The 18523-nt window shown below is 44.9% G+C and overlaps 1 protein-coding gene across 4 annotated transcripts in view; it reads left to right on the top strand.

Moving 5' to 3' along the window:
• The window catches only part of exd3 (exonuclease 3'-5' domain containing 3), a 104335-nt gene that overhangs the window by 52793 nt on the left and 33019 nt on the right, over positions 1–18523 (top strand). For 3 of the 4 annotated variants that reach the window (XM_078425997.1, XM_078425998.1, XM_078425999.1), the window contains 9 exons: positions 280–446; positions 2293–2446; positions 3130–3343; positions 5264–5373; positions 7913–8123; positions 9804–9967; positions 11082–11249; positions 13166–13219; positions 13713–13844. In XM_078425997.1, coding sequence (XP_078282123.1) covers positions 280–446; positions 2293–2446; positions 3130–3343; positions 5264–5373; positions 7913–8123; positions 9804–9967; positions 11082–11249; positions 13166–13219; positions 13713–13844 — 1374 coding nt within the window. The remainder of the gene's footprint in view (positions 1–279; positions 447–2292; positions 2447–3129; positions 3344–5263; positions 5374–7912; positions 8124–9803; positions 9968–11081; positions 11250–13165; positions 13220–13712; positions 13845–18523) is intronic. The other variant, XM_078426000.1, reaches the window with a different exon arrangement.

Genomic DNA, 18523 nt, shown 5'->3' with positions numbered 1-18523 from the left:
TCATGTCTCTATCTGGTCAGCATGTTGCCATATCCTGGTCTGCTAACTGCTCTCTTCCTTCTCTGCCATCACTCTTTTTTCATTGCATTAACATAATCAGGAGCACCATATTCTTGCCTGAACCCTGTCTCTTGGATCTGGGCCTCATAATGCACCCTTTCCATTTACTGCGAGTGGCCTGATTGTACTCCATCTCCTTCTCATCCCTTGGGCCTTTACTCCGATCAGACTCCAACACCTGATCTGGATTTCACCCTATTGCAAATGTTTGTCTTTCAGGCTTTAGTTGGACAGAACACCTGGCTGCAGAGCCAGTTTATAGGTTTACTGGGAAAGTACACTGATCTGGACACCGTGGCTAACTGGGCCTTGAGGCTAAATGTGCCACAAGAGAAATTACCACACCATGTTGCCAAATGGCTTAAGCAGCTGGAAAAAGACAAAAGGTATGTTTTTCAATATTTTTCACACTTACTACAATACTTCATCATGTTAAGTAACACCTGGTAAAGTTCTTGCAGTGTGATTTGTCTTCATTAAACCCATCCATTGACACATTCTCATGTACTCCCACTGTGCGCTGTGCCTCACCCTCACTCCGACTATTAATTACTCCATGAATGAATAAGGGTGCAGCAGTGGTAGAGTACGTAGCTGTCTTACAGAGCCAGCAAACCGGGTTCAGTCCTGACCTCAGGTGCTGTCTGTATGGAGTTTGTACGTTCTCCCTGTGACCACGTGGGTTTTCTCTCCCACACTCCATATACGTACAGGTTTGGAGGTTAATTGGCTTTGGTAAAATTATAATATTGTCCCTTGTGTGTAGGATAGTGTTAGTGTGCGGGGTGATCGTTGGTCAGCGCGGACTCGGTGGGCCGAAGGGCCTTTTTCCGCGCTGAAGAATAAATCAGAATTACTGACATTTTATGAAAATGTAGAATGATGCAAAGTGATGCTGAGGTTTAGTTTTATTATTGTCATGTGTATCAAGCTACAATTAACAATCTTTGTTTCGCATGCTATGCAATCAGATAATACCATACATAAATAGAAATTGAGTTAAACTCAAGTATAATGGTTTAGGTAGAGCTTAGTTTAGGTTTATTGTCACGTGTATCGAGGTTCAGTGAAAAGCTTTGTTTTGTATGCTCCAATCAGATCTGATAATACTTTAGATAAATACAATCAAGTCAAACTCAAGTGCAAGAGTTAATGCAAAAGCCATGCCATAGAAGGCGCTGGGGTGAGAACTAGTACCTCTATATATAGGATTTGTACAACTGGCATGGGCATGGTGGGCCGAAGCCCCTCCCTGTTACTGTGGTCTGGAACTCTGATTCTGTTCCTTTCTTGTTTTAATTGCTGTCATTAACATGTTAAGCAGGTGGATCAGGATTACCTGGACAATCATGGCTTTACACTTTCCAAGATTTTTTTTTCTTCCCATCATCTCTCCACTCCCCTTTTGCAATTTAAAACACAATTCGTTTCTCACTTTCCCAGTTCTGGTGAATTTTTCAACACCTGAAACATTAACTTCTTCACTTTCCCTACAATGCCGCCTGACCTGCTGAGTGTTTCCAGCATTTTCTGTTTTTGTTTCTGGAAAAATGGGGATTGTGAGGAAAATATAGTTGAGGTCAAGAATCTGCTCACCCATCGTCTGAATGAATGACGGAGCTGCCTTGAGGGGCCATGTGGCCAACTCCTGCTCTTTTTCACTATGTTCTTACATAACCATGGTCCAATTGTGATGCAGTCCTTCAGTTTACATGACATCTCGAGAGCACCTTGACCTTATTGTTGTCTTCTGCACTGATGCTTGGAGCGATTGGGCTTGTATACACTGGAATTTAGAAGGATGAGGGGGGATCTTATTGAAACATATAAGATAATTAGGGGATTGGACACATTAGAGGCAGGAAACATGTTCCCAATGTTGGGGGAGTCCAGAACAAGGGGCCACAGTTTAAGAATAAGGGGTAGGCCATTTAGAACGGAGATGAGGAAGAACTTTTTCAGTCAGAGAGTGGTGAAGGTGTGGAATTCTCTGCCTCAGAAGGCAGTGGAGGCCAGTTCGTTGGATGCTTTCAAGAGAGAGCTGGATAGAGCTCTTAAGGATAGCGGAGTGAGGGGGTATGGGGAGAAGGCAGGAACGGGGTACTGATTGAGAGTGATCAGCCATGATCGCATTGAATGGCGGTGCTGGCTCGAAGGGCAGAATGGCCTACTCCTGCACCTATTGTCTATTGTCTATTGTCTATTGCTTGAATCTAATTCTTACATTCACAGTTACAGAACTGGTTTAGAAAAGAGTTCCAAAGTGCAAAGTCTCGAGGAGAAAGAGAAAAAGAGGAACTTCTACCAGTTACCAATTCCCGCAGAAAGTATCCACATTGTTGAGCATCTGGAACAATTAACGAGCTGTGCATCTCGAGTACTGCAGGTTAGAGCCACAAGTCCCTTGTTTAATAGGTGTGACCAGGGTCAATCTGAGTTTATCTATTCTTTCCCACTCTTCTTCATACTGACCTATTCTCCCTCTCCCTTATCTAATACTTTACCCGTGTGCTTCATTCCCAGTGTTCATTCCTGACCCTATAACCGGCAGCTTCCCCCTCCCCTAACCAAGTTCCCCCTCTCTCTGGCTGAACCTATCCCTCTCTATCCTTCTACTCCCCAGTACTTCTCAGTTATGTTCTCTCTTCAGTCTTTCCGCTACTCCTGCTGTGTCTCTCCCTGCCTACAACGTCTCTCCCCTCACCTGCTGCGCCTGTCTCCCCCTCAACTATCTTCCACCTTCCATCTTTCCATCACCCGTGCTGTGTCTCTCCCTTCTCACAGTGTCTCTCTTCTCACTCATTGAGTCTCTCACCCTCACTCCCATAAATCTCTCATCCCTACTCCCTTCCTGCCCCATCCACCTATGCCCCTGACTCCTACCCCCTTCACCCATTCCTTTCTTCACCATTTGCCCTGCTATTTCTCTTCAGCCTTGTATCTGTCTTCCTTTGCTAACGGTCTCCCATATCTATCAGTACCTGCTGTTTTCCATATTCTTGGGTTAATGCTGCTTCCTGTAGTATTTGTGCTATTGCCTTTCTTACAATATCTGTATTTGTGCTGTAGGCCGGTGGTGTTGTGGGCATTGACATGGAATGGAGGCCAACGTTCACGGCCTGGTCCAAAGCCCGGGTGTCCATCCTGCAGATCGCTTTGAAGGATCGTGTCTACCTTCTGGACCTGCCTCAGTTGGTGAAGGAGTCAGAATCTCCTGGCCGCGAACTTCAGTTTGCACAATTCATACAGTCGTTGTTTAGTAACAGAACCATAACTAAACTAGGTATCTTAAACAGAATGGATTATGATGAACTAGTGCAGTTTTTGTTTAATTTTTTCATTTTTTCCTGAGCCGTACTTCCAGATGTTTCTAGTTCCCCTGTCCTGTCAGTTATGTTCCCATGTACACCCCCAACTATGTTCCAAATGTACATCCAGCTGTTCCCAGTTCTCATTGTGTTCTCAGCTGTTATCATTTCCCAGTCTCCTTGCAGTTACATTCCCTTTTACTCATCCTTTTCCAGCAGGGGCCTCAGAAACCAGGACCCCAGTTACCTGCTGGATTCTCAGGTTGTGGTGTTGTCCACAGGTTTCCCAGTTCACAATGCTCTCCCAGGTGGAGACCCAGTTTCCTGTACGCCTGTTGCTGGGGTACCAGTATCCGATGCATTTCCACTCCACTCCCAGCTACGTTCCTGCTTCCTGTTCATTCTCAGCTAGGGTCACATTTGCCGGTGTGCTCGTAGCAAGGAGTCCCTGTTTCCAGTGAGTTTCCACTAACATTCCCCATTCCCAGTGAACCCTCAGTTATAGTTCCAGTTCCCAATGCAGTTGCAACTAAATTCCCAGATCCCGGTGTATTCTTAGTTCTCGGTATTAGTTGGAGCTTCTGTTTGTAGCTGGAGCCTTGTTTTGGGTTACTTAACTCTAGCAGGAGACTCAGTACTCAATGTATTCTCAATGTATAGGAAGGAACTGCAGATGCTAAATTAAACCGAAGATAGACACAAAAAACTGGAGTAACTCAGCGGGGCAGGCAGCATCTCTGGAGAGAAGGAATGGCTGACTTTGACATCTGAAGAAAGGTCTTGACCCGAAACGTCATCCATTCCTTCTCTCCAGAGATGCTGCCTGTCCCACTGAGTTACTCCAGCTTTTTGTGTCTATCTTATTCTCAATGTATTCTCAATGATCTCAACTGGAGCTCTGATACCCAGTCCACTCCCGCCTGCGTTCTCAGATCCCATTGAGTTCCTTACATCTCCCTTGACCTCGAATTATTCTGGCTGCTTATTACCGCAAAGTACTCCACCACTAGTTTGCCATTCACCTACTATACCAGCAGTCTCTGAGACCTGAAGTTACATTCTTGGTGCTTCAGGTCAAACTGGGCTTCTCGTTGCATGCAATAAATTGCAGGAATTTACTATGTGCGCAGTCAGCTGGTGCCTCTGTTAGGTACAGGTGCCAGTGCAATTCCCGATGGGATCTTGTTTCCCAAAGTACTCCCAACTATGGTTCTCACTACGCCTAGCTAGGCTCTCAATTCCCAGCGAGTCCCGGGCCACAATGGACCCCACTTAGTTTGCAGTGGACTCAGGGCTGTGGTTTCAGTTCCCTGCATCCTCCTGCTGGCATTGTATCCCTAGTGACAGCATTGCTCCCAGTACACTCACAGTTGGAGTTCTGGCTCCCAGTGCATACCCACCTATGCTCCCATCTTGCAGTGCATTCCCATTTTGGGGTGGCATATCCTAGTTTACTTCTGACTGGGGTCCTTGTTCCACTCTACTCCGGCCAGAATCTCAGTTGCCAATGCACTCTGAACTAGAGTTCCAGGTCCCAGTATGTTTCCACATCTGGAGGAGTGCCAGTTCTAATTGCATTCCCAGCAGGGCTCCCAGTTGCCAGTGCATTTTTTGGGTAGTTGGACACGGTAGCCTGCATCCATGAGTTTACTTAAGCCATCACATTTAAATTACTTTAGTCTTTCACTGGCCCTGCATTGGATTCCAGTATCAGTCGCACCTGACAATGAATTGAATGCACAATCCATTGTGATTTTAGAGCAGACTCCATACACACACAATCTATAGTCCACCGCCCATTTATGTGCATACTACAGAACCAGGCCCACACTGCTTACGCAGAAGCCCTCTGCTGAATAAACAGGCAGTTTAAGAGACTTTGTCTTGTTTTACAGGTTATGCTTTAGCGGGGGATCTGCGTTCTTTGTGTACATCGTACCCTGTTTTGAAGGATGTGGCCCAGATCACAGCTGGAATGCTCGACCTCCTAAATATGCAGAAAGAGGTTTGTTAATATCCTTCAAGGCAGATCTCTTGTTTTTGGCGTGGACCATCTCCTTTCTTTCAGCTCATGTGGCCCTTGACCAGGAATCACTCTGTCTGCCCACTGCTGCAAAATGCTCCGCCTTTCAAGTCAAGAGTCAAAAGTGTTTTATTGTCATATGTCCCAAAAAGGAACAATGGAATTCTTATTTGCAGCAGCACAACAGATGTGTAAAGACATCTGCCTACTATAGCAGCAGAGACTGAGACTTGAAATCTCATGCAGCTTAGTATCTTTTGCACTGTTCTGAAAATGGGAGAGTGATTTGTGTGGCAGACTTGTCATCATGAGCATGTAGTATACTAGGCAGCCTTTCCATTTGGGGATCACATTTGGGGTTCTTTGTGTCCATAAGGATTTTTTGATCCACCTTTGCCATTTTTCCCTTGGAGTTGCCAACACAGTGCAGTGCTGCAGTGTCAGTGGTGCCAGCAGATGGGACATTTATTAACTCCATGTGGGTGGAAGCAAAATTTCTGCAAAACTGTTGGAGCGCAATCAATAGCAAATAGATTATAGCAAATATAATCAATAGCAAATAGTCCAATCAATAGCGCAATCAATAGCAAATAGTCCAATCAATAGCGCAATCAATAGCAAATAGTCCAAATAGATTAAGGCATCATTTATTCATTGCTAAGTGGGAATTAGTGGGACTTTGTTTTATACAAATTTGCCGCAATGCCCTTCTGATACCACAGGCGACTTAGCCTGACCCAAAGCATCACCCATCCATGTTCTCCAGAGATGCTGCCTAACCTGCTGAGTTACTCCAGCACTTTGCGTCTTTATTTTATAACTCAGCATTGGCATTTCCTTGTTTCTACAACTTAATTTTACTTTTAGTTTGATCAATGTGCTCCCTGGGACCTCTCAAGCAGCTGCAAGAATCCATGTGTACTACATCAAATGCTCTGCCCTTACTTGACCCTCTTTCATATGTCAATTCAACTGGTATTCAAAAATGTTCCTGTGTTTACACGATTATGTCATCCCACGTCATTGTTTTCCAACAATTTACCACACCATTAATATTAGGCTGATTGACGTGTGGTTTTGCAGTCTAACCCTTTCTCCCTTTTAAACAAAAAGTGAAACGTAGTGGTGTAGGAAGGAACTGCAGATGCTGGTTTAAACCGAAGATAGACACAAAAAGCTGGAGTGACTCAGCTGCTCAGACAGCATCTCTGGAGAAAAGGAATAGGAGACATTTCGGGTCAGGACCTTTCTTCAGACTGAGAGTCAGGGGAAAGAGAAAGGAGAGATATGGACGGTGGTGTAGAGAGAGAGAATAAATGAATGACCAAACGCAGGCTCGGCGATTGTATCGCTACCAAACGCAGGCTCGGCGATTGATTCGCTACCAAACGCAGGCTCGGCGATTGTATCGCTACCAAACGCAGGCTCGGCGATCGTTTTGCTTAACACCTTCGCTCAGTCCGCCTTAACCAACCTGATCTCCCGGTGGCTGAGCACTTCAACTCCCCCTCCCACTCCCAGTCTGACCTTTCTGTCATGGGCCTCCTCCAGTGCCATAGTGAGGCCCACCGGAAATTGGAGGAACAGCACCTCATATTTCGCTGGGCAGCCTACAGGCCAGCGGTATGAACATTGACTTCTCCAACTTCAGATAGTTCCTCTGTTCCTCTCTTCCTCTCCCCTTTCCCAGTTCTCCCACTGTCTTCCTGTCTCCACCTATATCCTTTCTTTGTCCCGCCCCCCGACAGCAATCTGAAGAAGGGTTTCGACCCGAAACATCACCCATTCCCTCTCTCCTAGATGCTGCCTGACCTGCTGAGTTACTCCAGCATTTTGTGATACCTTCGATTTGTACCAGCATCTGCAGTTATTTTCCTACACAAATGAAAGGCAGATATGCACAAAAGTAACAATGATAAAGGAAACAGGCTATTGTTAGCTGTGGCCTGGGTGTAAACGAGTAAACCTAGAGGGTTAGGCGCTATTTGTGGAAGGAAATGTGTAGATGACGTTTTGGGTCGGGTCATTTCTCTCCACAGATGTTGCCTGACCGGCTGAGTTTCTCCAGCAATTTCTTTTCTGCTCAAGATTCTAGTATCTCGTGTCTCTTGTTTCTCCCGTTCAAACAATACTGCATTAGAAATCCTTCCTCTCGCATCTCACTGCATCTAAAGGGTATTGGAAATGATGGTCAGAGCATGTGCAATTCTTTTAGGAGCCTGGGATACATCAGAAAAAAAACACAAAGTGCTGGAGTAACTCAGCAGGTCAGGCAGCATCTCTGAAGAACATGGATAAGTGACATTTAGAGGTGGGACCGTTCTTAAAACTTTTATTCATTAAGATAGTGAAACATTTTATCAGGCCTGACGTTTTATTCACTTTAAAGATACCGCACCCTTAATGTGCCGTTTTCTCTCTCTCTGTCATTGATATCATCCTTTCCATGAAGATAAAGTATTCATGGAGAATTGTGCACAATCTTTCGGCTTCATTGAAATGTTTTGTCTTGTGTGTTCAGCTGCTGAGAGCACCAGTTCACAGACAGGATTACAGGGAAGCAGTGGATGTGCTTGCATCAGTCGAGAACGGTTTGGACTCAGGCTGCAGACAGCGGGAAAAGGGGCTCAGTCTCCTTGTGCAGTCTGTTTTGGGGAAGCCACTGGATAAAACAGAGCAGTTGTCCAACTGGGAGAGACGGCCTCTCCGGCTTAAGCAGATCATTTACGCAGGTGAGTAGCCCCCGGCGATGTCAGCGGCCCAGTGTTGGGTACACCTGAGGCCACAGAGTGAGAGCTTAAGTGCCAGGAAGTCCCTTCTCTACTCCATTTACTGAACTTCATTAACCTGGTATGAGAATTATAAACGGTCCACAATGTTTAATGGTTCAAGGTAGTTTTAGAGTCAGAACCATACAGAATGGAAATGGAGCCTTTGGCACACTGCCTGTGTCAACAATCAAGCGCAACGTTAGACTAAAGGTCTTTCATTCCCCCCCCCCCCCCTCATTGCCATCAACTACTCCCACATACTACCACTGACCTACACAATAGGGGTAATTATCTACAAATTTTTTGGCATGGGGAAGGTAACCAGAGCATCTGTAATAAACCCACAGGGTCACAGCTAGCAGCAGAGGTCAAGTTTAAACCTGAGTTGCTGACACTCTGGGGCTGCAGCTCTGCTGGCTGCACCACTGTGCTGCCATCCCGTGAGTTTCATTTTCTGTGCTTTCACCTAACTGGTTCCATTTTGAATGTGAAAACTAATGAGTGGTTGAGTGCGTGGCATGCCGTGTCTGAAGTGCCAAGTTGTCACAATGGACACAATGTTGTGCCGAAGGTGGAATGTGATGAGGTCAAGCCCCACTCACTAGACTCCAACCCAAATTTGGTTCAATCAAAGCTGGATTAAAAATTCCTTGGAGACACAGGTCTGCAGGGAGCAGGAATTGAATTGCGAAAGGCAACAGTATTACACTAAGCTATTAAAGTCATAGAGCATGGAGTCAAACTCTTCGGCACAACTTACCATGCTGACCAAGATGGCCGATCTACACTAATCCCACCTGTCCACGTTTGGCCCAAATCCCTCTAAAGCTTTCCTATCCATGTACATGTCCAAATAGCTTTTAAATGTTGTAATACTACCTGCCTCATCTACCTCATCTGGCAGCTCGTTCCATATACCCATCACCCTTCATGTGGAAAAAGTTGCCACTCAGATTCTTATTAAATCTTTCCCCTCTCACCTTAAACCGATGGCCTCTGATTCTTGATTCCCCTACTCTGGGTAAAAAACTCTGTGGATTCATCTTATCTATTCCCCTCATGATCTTATACATCACCATCCTCCTGTGCTCCAAGGAACAAAGTTTTAGCCTGCCAATGTCTCCTTAGGCCTTCAAGTCATGGCAATATCATTGTAAATCTTCTCTGCACCCTTTCCAGCTTAATGACGTCCTTCCTATAGCTGGGTGACCATCTAAGGGGAGAGGAAATTGGGGTTAACATTACAGACCGACGACTTTACAACAGAAATAGTTTATTCTGACACAAACTGGAAATACTTGTATTCAGTTTTCATTCTTGAGGGCTGTAGAAGTTCCAGGTGAAAGATATGATTCCTCTGTGGAGATGGGTTTTGGACTAGGGTTGGTGTCCATGAGTGAAGGTTGACGCGTGGAAAGTACATCCATTTGGATTAGTTACTCAATGCCGGTTTAACTGACTCCATTTGAGGTAAGTGCTAGTGGACTACTCCTCTGTAGGAGTCAGTACTGTAGGGGTATACAATGAAGCATAGTCTTTATGAAACTCCACCCTTGAGGTTCACCATCTTTGGGTGCTGCGTAGGGGAACAAAAGGTGACGGAAAGAGAGTGTAAATAAAGAGGTGATTTTGTGCTTGCAGCGGCCGATGCATACTGCCTGTTGGATCTTTATGAGGCCTTGCATCTGGAGATGGAACATTTTAGATTGAGCCACAGTCCCGAAAACCGTTTGAAGTCAAAAGTGGAGAAGAAAAGGAAGGAAAATAAACCAAAGCAAAGCAGCTGTGCCAACATCCCCATCCAGGTAGGAGTGGAGCTCACCACTGGAGAGTGAATGGCCTGTAAGGAATAAAACACAACTTACGGAAAATATTCAGCAATATACAGGGCGGCACAGTGGCGCAGCGGTAGAGTTGCTGCCTTACAGCGCTTGCAGTGCTGGAGATCCGGGTTTGATCCCAATTACGGGTGCTCTCTGAACGGAGTTTGTACGTTCTCCCCGTGACCGTGTGGATTTTCACCAAGATCTTCGGTTTCCGCCCACACTCCAAAGACATACAGGTTTGTAGGTTAATTGGCTTGGGTTTGTATATTTGGTATCAAGTATAAATTGTCCCCAACGTGTGTCGGCTTGTGTTAATGTGCAGGGATTGCCGCTCGGTGCATACTCGGTGGGCCGAAGGGCTTGGTTCGGCACTGTATCTCTAAACTAAACTAAACTTTAAAAAAGCAAGGCAGTAAAGAGACAAACAGTAACATTTTCAGGTGATGAGAGGTCAAAAGAAAGTTTTTAATAAAAATGTTCTACTCTAACTATGCATCTCATAGGTTTGTATGGATCATTCTGGATCCCACTTAGCTTTCACTGCTCCAATCCAAACAAACCCAAAAGGGCGGCACGGTAGCGCAGCGGTAGAGTTGCTGCTTTACAGCGAATGCAGCGCCGGAGACTCAGGTTCGATCCTGACTACGGGTGCTGCACTGTAAGGAGTTTGTACGTTCTCCCCGTGACCTGCGTGGGTTTTCTCCGAGATCTTCGGTTTCCTCCCACACTCCAAAGACGTACAGGTATGTAGGTTAATTGGCTGGGTAAATGTAAAAATTGTCCCTAGTGGGTGTAGGATAGTGTTAATGTACGGGGATCACTGGGCGGCACGGACTTGGAGGGCCGAAAAGGCCTGTTTCCGGCTGTATATATATGATATGATATGATATGTAATAAAGGGCAGTGATATATTGATGTGTGAGGTTACGCTTTGGCACAAACTGGATTGGTAGCTGCTGTACGTTCAATGTAGGGAAGGAAAGACAGATGCCACAAGAGTTATAGATTGTTCAAGTATTATCTGTCATCAAAGTGTGTCGCGGATATTGCAAGCTTTTCTTCAGTACAATCTGACCAGCTGTTGTTTCTGCAGGACACGCAGTCAGCTCTGGAGCAGATACCACCGTCCTCCCCGGTGTCGCCTACAAATTTCAGAGTCATCTGCGACAACATGCTGCAGGGGCTCGGCCGATACCTTCGCTGTGTCGGAGTTGATGTGAAGATTCTAGCAAATGAAGACGATCACAGGGTGGCTGCTGAGGTGAGGCAGGGAAAACGGCACATGGATTGAAGGGTGTCGGAAAGAACTGCAGATGCTGGTTTAAATTGATGGTAGACACAAAATGCTGGAGTTACTCAGCGGGACAGGCAGCATCTCTGGAGAGGAGGAATGGGTGTCATTTCGAGTCAAGACCCTTCTTCAGACTTCAGTCTGAAGTCTGAAGAAGGGTCACAATAGACAATAGGTGCAGGAGTAGGCCATTCGGCCCTTCGAGCCAGCACTGCCATTCAATGTGATCATGGCTGATCATTCTCAATCAGTACCCCGTTCCTGCCTTCTCGCCATACCCCCTGACTCCGCTATCCTTAAGAGCTCTATCTAGCTCTCTCTTGAATGCATTCAGAGAATTGGCCTCCACTGCCTTCTGAAGCAGAGAATTCCACAGATTCACAACTCTCTGACTGAAAAGGTTTTTCCTCATCTCCGTTCTAAATGGCCTACCCATTATTCTTAAACTGTGGCCCCTGGTTCTGGATTCCCCCAACATTGGGAACATATTTCCTGCCTCTAACATGTCCAACCCCTTATTAATCTTATAAGTTTCGATAAGATCCCCTCTCATCCTTCTAAATTCCAGTGACCTGACTCTAAACTCGACCTGAAACGTCACCCATTCCTTCTCTGCAGAGATGCTGCCTGGCCCACTGAGTTACTCCAGCATTTTGTGTCTACATTCGACACAATCAGTACATACAAGTTAGTTGAACATTGATTAGCAGATGATTTTTTTAAAGTTTTGATCAGGGAAAAGAAGGAAGCGTATGCCAGAAATAAGAGACTGATATTGAATAAGCCCTTTGAGGTTTAGGAGAAATAGAGGAGAAGAGACTGTTGGATAGAATAGTAAAGGCGGCATTTAGTTTGCAGGCCTTTATTGGCGGAGGCATTGAGTAAGAGTTGTATATGGCAGCGTTACAAAATATTGGTTTGACAGCATTTAAAGAAAATAGGAGATGGGGAGAGGATGGGGAGAACTTATTGATGAGGGGATTTGATGTGAGAAGCAATAAGCCTGCAAGTATACAACCTCCAGTGGGAGTGGGGACGGGGAAGAAGGAAGAATTTGGTAGACTCGATGGAGAGGAGTGGATGCATAATATAGAAACATACATGTTGGACACAGGGCCCATGTTTACTTTCATTCACTTCTGATATCAGCTTAAAAGAGTTAGTACCTGCTTATAATCCAATCAACTGACTTTGTGTGATAGTTACATAACATGAATTGTGAGTGGGTTTAGGTTTATTAATGTTACATGCACCGAGGTACAGTGAAAGGTTTTGTTTTGCATGCTATCCAAACAGATCAAATGCACCATACATAGATACAATCAGTTCAAACTCAAGTACTATCGATAGAGCAAAGGGGAAGATATAGTGTGCAGAATCTAATTCTCAAGCTTCTGTACTTTCTGCTGGAGGGGAGCAGGAAGAAGAAGGAATGATCAGGCTTGGACAAGTCTTTGATTATGTTGGCTGCATTTCCGAGGCAGTGGGAAGTGTAGATGGAGTCAATGGTGGTGGGAGGTCTGATCTGTGTGGTGGACTGGGCTACATCCACAACTCTACTATTTCTTGCAAAATTGGGCAGAGCTAGTCCCAAACCAAACTGTGTTGCAATTCGACAGTATGCTTTCTCTGATGCATCTGCAGAAGTTTAGAAGAGTCACTGGAGACATGCAGAATTTCCCCTGGAGTCTCCTCAGGAATTAGGGGCGGTGGTGTCTCTCCTTGGCTGTCGCATCAATGTGGACTTGTTGTGACGATAAGCAAACTACAGTGGATCAAAACTGACTGGGAGGCTGGGAGGCAAATGTGTTGAAACAATATTTTGTTTCATTACAATAAATATCCTGCCATATTCTGAAATACCAATGACTAATTCTTTATTTTAGATTGCCCGTAAAGAAAACCGAGTTATACTGACCTGTGGTTTACCCTACGAGACGGTAAGTAAGATCACCTTGCCTCAGTCACCTTGCCTCTTGCCTCAGTCTCAGATGCCTTGTGACGTCTGTGTATTGTGCTCAGTTCTTCATGTCATCAGCAGGCAATGTCTGCATCCAGAGTGCTAATGTTAATTCAGGAGGGTGAGGGAAGTGGAATATCTACTGAGATTAGGATGGCTTTTGTTCTCCAATATTAAGTCAAGTCTTTCCCAAAGGATAAAAACAGATTCATTTTTGAGAGGAGCTGAACTGGCAAATATTGAGGCTTGGCTCTCTGAGTCAGCCATGTCCATGAATTCACGTTTCTATTGTCCATACATGTTCAGGAAGAACTTTGAATGGACATGAGGCTGATTCTTTCCTCAAACCTAGCGAGGAAACTTGACAACATCGTGATGGAGAGACTTGTCAAGAGTCCGAAAGATAAGTGAGGTGATGGCACTGCAGCTTCCTTGGACAGGAATGACAATTATCACTCTATCTTTCTCTTCAGCTGCGTTCCCAGGTACGGGAAGGTCGATGCCTCTCTGTGAATTGCTCGGAGAAAGCCAAGAATCAGGCCATTCATGTGTTGAAACACTTCAATGTGCACGTCACCTCAAGAGACATCTTCAGCCGTTGCCAGGTAGGAGAGAGCACCCTGGATGAAATCTGGGGGTTGGTCCAATGATGGACTTGAATGTTTCTGTGAGAGTATACTCTTCTCACCCGACCCGAAACGTTACCCATTCCTTCTCTCCTGAGATGCTGTCTGACCTGCTGAGTTACTCCAGCATTTTGTGAAATAAATACCTTCGATTTGTTCCAGCATCTGCAGTTATTTTCTTACACTATACTCTTCCCATGGTTCTTTTTAACTAAAATACCCCTGACTGCTCCTAAATTTTAACAAAACCTGCAAGGGTTAGGAATAAGGGTAAGGGAGAGATCTTCTGTATTGCATTAATTATGTGGTCGCAGGGACTCTTTTTCATATTGGACGATAAGGAGATCTCAAGATTTCATGTGGATCTGGTGGTGCTGTTCCGTTGGACATCACCTCAAAGAAGTCACGTGTGTTTATTTGTCATATGCACTGGGACTGGTACAATGAAATTCTTACTTGCTGTTACAGGTACATTAAATGTAACAACACAACAAAAAAATATACATATAAATTATTAGTTATTCTAGAATAAACCAGACCCCGATCGTGTAAACCAAAATACATGGTGCAATACCCAGAGTTGTGTTGAGGCTCCCGTATCTACTTCCTGATGGGAGCAACGAGATGAGAGCATGGCCAGGATGGTGTGGGTCTGATGATATTAGCTGATGCTCTCCTGATTGGGGCAGGCTATCTTCAAAGAGAGATTTGTCTATCCAAACACAGTGATTGACAATTTTCAGTTGTTTTTTTTCAATGTTGGAGAGGGATCTTTCTGTAGAAAGCCTTAGCCATGGGTAATAAAGGTTGAATGGAGCAGCTGAGTGAGACTGGCACAAATTTCATCCCCTCTCTTCCCTGTACCCACCTGGGTGCACTCCTATTTCTCCCACTATTGTGCTCCCTTTCACTTTCCTCCATCCCCTTCCACTTATATCCCTTCCTCTAGTTTCATATTTCACGCCTCTCCTTATCTTACACCCCTTTGTCTTCTTTTTTAATCTCCTATGTTTTATCTCCCATATCTTTGTCCACCCATTGCCAATCATAACACCTCTCACCTGTATCCACCTTTCACTTGCCAGACTTTGTCCAGCCCCAACCTCTTTGCATACTTTCTCCCCCCTACTACAATCAGTCTGAAGAAGGATCCCAACTCAAAATGTCACCTATCCATGTCCTCATGAGATGCTGCCAGAAAATAGACAATTGACAATAGGTGCAGGTGTAGGCCATTCGGCCCTTTGAGCCATGATTCAATGTGATCATGGCTGATCATTCTCAATCAGTACCCCGTTCCTGCCTTCTCCCCATACCCCCTGACTCCGCTATTCTTTAGAGCTCTATCTAGCTCTCTCTTGAATGCATTCAGAGAATTGGCCTCCATTGCCTTCTGAGGCAGTGAATTCCACTTCTGAGGCAGTGAATTCAGACCTGCTGAGTTAAGGCCCTGTCCCAGTTTGGCGATTTTTTAGGCGACTACATGCGACTAGGGTGTCGCGGGCATGGTCGTGAATAGTCTCCAAAGAGTTGTAGCGTTTTTCTGGTCGTCGCTGGATTTTGTGAAGGCATTACATTTTTTGGCGACTGTTGGTTTGACGCCAATGAGCGTAGCTTGACGTCTCCTGACGTGGGCGTTGTCGCCAGGTTGTTGCCTGGTGAAGTAGGTTGTCGCCAGGTGATTAAGGTCGTCGCCGGTGCTGACTTCCGCGAATTCCAAGTGTGGACTTGATCTGATCGTTCATCAGTGTAATGTGTCCATAAATGATGTTAGGTTTTGTATGTTTTTGCACTTGTATTCTGTTTAAAGTTTGAATTTTAAAGTTTAAAGTTTGAATTTTAAAGTTTTAAGTTTGAAGTTTATTGAAATTTACTGAAGTTTATTACAATATTTTTGTACGCAAAGTTGTATGATCTTATCAACCTTTTTAAAGATTTTGTTTGTATATCAATAAAGGAAATTCTTGACATTTTGATGGAAAATTGATGTATGAAGTTATTGTATTTCAGAGTAGTTTCTCATGGCATCACTTTCAAATAGTCATGATGCAGAATGATTGGAAACCCTACCATACACCCCCTTTTATAGGGAAAGTGAGTGAAACGTGAATTGTCTTCAGTTGTCTTCAGTCTTCAGGGTCATAGCTTGTCGTAGCTTGTTGCAGGTGGACGTAGGTTGACTTCGGTTATCGTAGGTTGTCGTCTCTGTGGTGGTAGGTTTTCTTAGGTGGACGTTCTACTTGCGACGATTGGGTCGCCGGTTTTCGGTAGCTTGCCGAAACTTGACGTCAACTAGGTGGTAGGTTTTTGTAGCTTGTTGTAGACATTGTCGTGGGGGGGGGGGGGGGGGTCCAGTCACCAGTTTTTCGGCGACCTGCTACGACTATGACAGTCGCCGGCAGTCGCTTTAAAAAAAAGCCTAACTGGGACAGGGCCTTTACTTCAGCATTTTGAGTATTTGCACAAATGTCTTCTAGATTGGAATGTGTGCCAACATGATGTATATTCTACCATTTAACGTAGGGGGAGAATAACCCTTCTGATAGCCACTTATCCTGGTATTAGTCTCTGCATTAGCCTTCCAGCGTATAATGATCCTTAGATTGACCAAATGAATTTTGTCATGTCTGGTTTTGAGTTAAAGGAGCCCTGCACATGATATGGGGATTTTCCAGTCTATTATCAGTTGTTGTATCATTTCCTGCATGTATTCCCACGACTTAAAATAGCTGCAGCTGCATGGATCACAGATGCTTACTGCAGGTTAAGCTGCAGGTAATAAAACAGAATCATGATTAATGCTGGTGTCAGCAGAGAGCAGACTGCTTATTATAGCTGCATACTAGAATCATGCTCTTATGGCAAGAGAGGGAAAAAAGAGGTTTAACAGAAGTGTTAAAAATTCTGAATGGTTTTAGATGGTACCAGACCAAGTGGACCCGTTGGGCCCAAACCTCTCCTGCATTGGTGCAGCACCCTCTCCTACCCCCCTCCCCTCCCCCTCCCCTCTTCCCCTTCCCCCTCAACCCCCCCTTGTCCACCCTCCTCCCCCTCCCTCCCTCCCCCCTCCCTCCCTAGGAGATAGATTTAAACTTTAAAATGTGAATAACTAAAAATATAACACCGATTTCAATAAAACTACTTGCTTTAGCATTAAAGTGACAACGGTGAGTAAGATGGGCCTAAAATTGTCACGCTATCGTGTACCGTTTTGGCTGTAGTTTGATCACAAATAAACAAACAAACGAGAGTTTTAGTATATAGATAAAGAAGGAGAATTTTTTCTCCCATAGCAGAAGCGTTTGATAACCCTCCTTATGTTAAATGGTGGAACATGCAACATGTTGGCACATATTTCCAATGGGCGGCACGGTGGCGCAGCGGTAGAGTTGCTGCCTTACAGCGAATGCAGCGCCGGAGGCCGGAGACTCAGGTTCGATCCTGACTACGGGCTCTGTCTGTACGGAGTTTGTACGTTCTCCCCGTGACCTGCATGGGTTTTCTCCGAGATCTTCGGTTTCCTCCCACACTCCAAAGACGTAATTGGCTTGGCAAAATGTAAAAATTGTCCCTAGGGTGTAGGATAGTGTTAATGTGCGGGGATCGCTTGGCGGCGCGGACCCGGTGGGCCGAAGGGCCTGTTTCCGCACTGTATCTCTAAATCTAAAAATCTAAATCTAAAACCGCTTTAATTGACAATAGAGCCAAAGGTTAGAGGAGATTTTTGTTCTCACACTGAATGCATAAGGTGGGGATTACATTGCTTGACAGGAACATGGAAGAAAGTAAAGATTCTGGTTTTGATGTGATCGAGTGATTGATAATGTTGGTAATGATCTTATAACTCCACACATTCACACATTGAGGGGGGTGGGGGGGTGGAATCTGTACTTTCCTGGTTAAGTCAGGAGTGAACTGGATACAGAAAGAAGCAAACTCTTGGATAAGCTCTTGCTGAATATTGAAGTAGAAAATGATCACAAAATAAATGAGCAAAATCTTTAATTATATTGTTATTTTTAACTTGTGCAGTGTTCAAAAGTTCAGTTTGATGTTCCTTGGAAATACAAATAGAAAGCAAATGTTTGGACGTTATTGTCACAGAGATGGAATCCAATTAGCAATGACGGATAATGCTAGATAACTGTCTGTGGGAGTCGTGTAATGGCAAACTGAAAGCAATGGCTATCTGATAACTTGACAAAGCAGAGCTCCATACTTTGGCTGCACCCCATCGCGTCTCATCGTGGTCGTTTCCACAAGAGCCCAAGCACCACAGCGTAGTTCCCACAGTTCTTCAAGTTTCCTGCCAAGAATTCAGTGTCTTAAGAAAGTCACTGGTGCATGAAGGTCACTAAGTTTGAAAATATCAGGCTGTGGCGATGTCTTTAAGGACCCATGATGTCATACTGCGAGGACTTGGATGGAGACGCGCCAAGGTGCCAGATTGTGTAAGATGTGTGGATACAGGGTCGGGGGCCATGATCGGATCTCTGTTAAGCATTTCGGCTGGTTGTTAGAACCGTTTCATTATATCTTCCCTCTGCCCATGATCTTCCTCTAGTAGAATTCCTTCTGGATAGCACAACCTTCCCGAAATACCAGGAAGTTTATACAATTTTCTGAGTGACCTGCTGACCAGCCCAAGCGTAGAGACA

Source organism: Rhinoraja longicauda, chromosome 31 (assembly GCF_053455715.1).
Source record: "Rhinoraja longicauda isolate Sanriku21f chromosome 31, sRhiLon1.1, whole genome shotgun sequence".
Lineage (NCBI taxonomy): Eukaryota > Metazoa > Chordata > Chondrichthyes > Rajiformes > Arhynchobatidae > Rhinoraja > Rhinoraja longicauda.
Note: the sequence above shows the minus strand (reverse complement) of the source record. Positions and strands in the feature narration are given on the sequence as shown.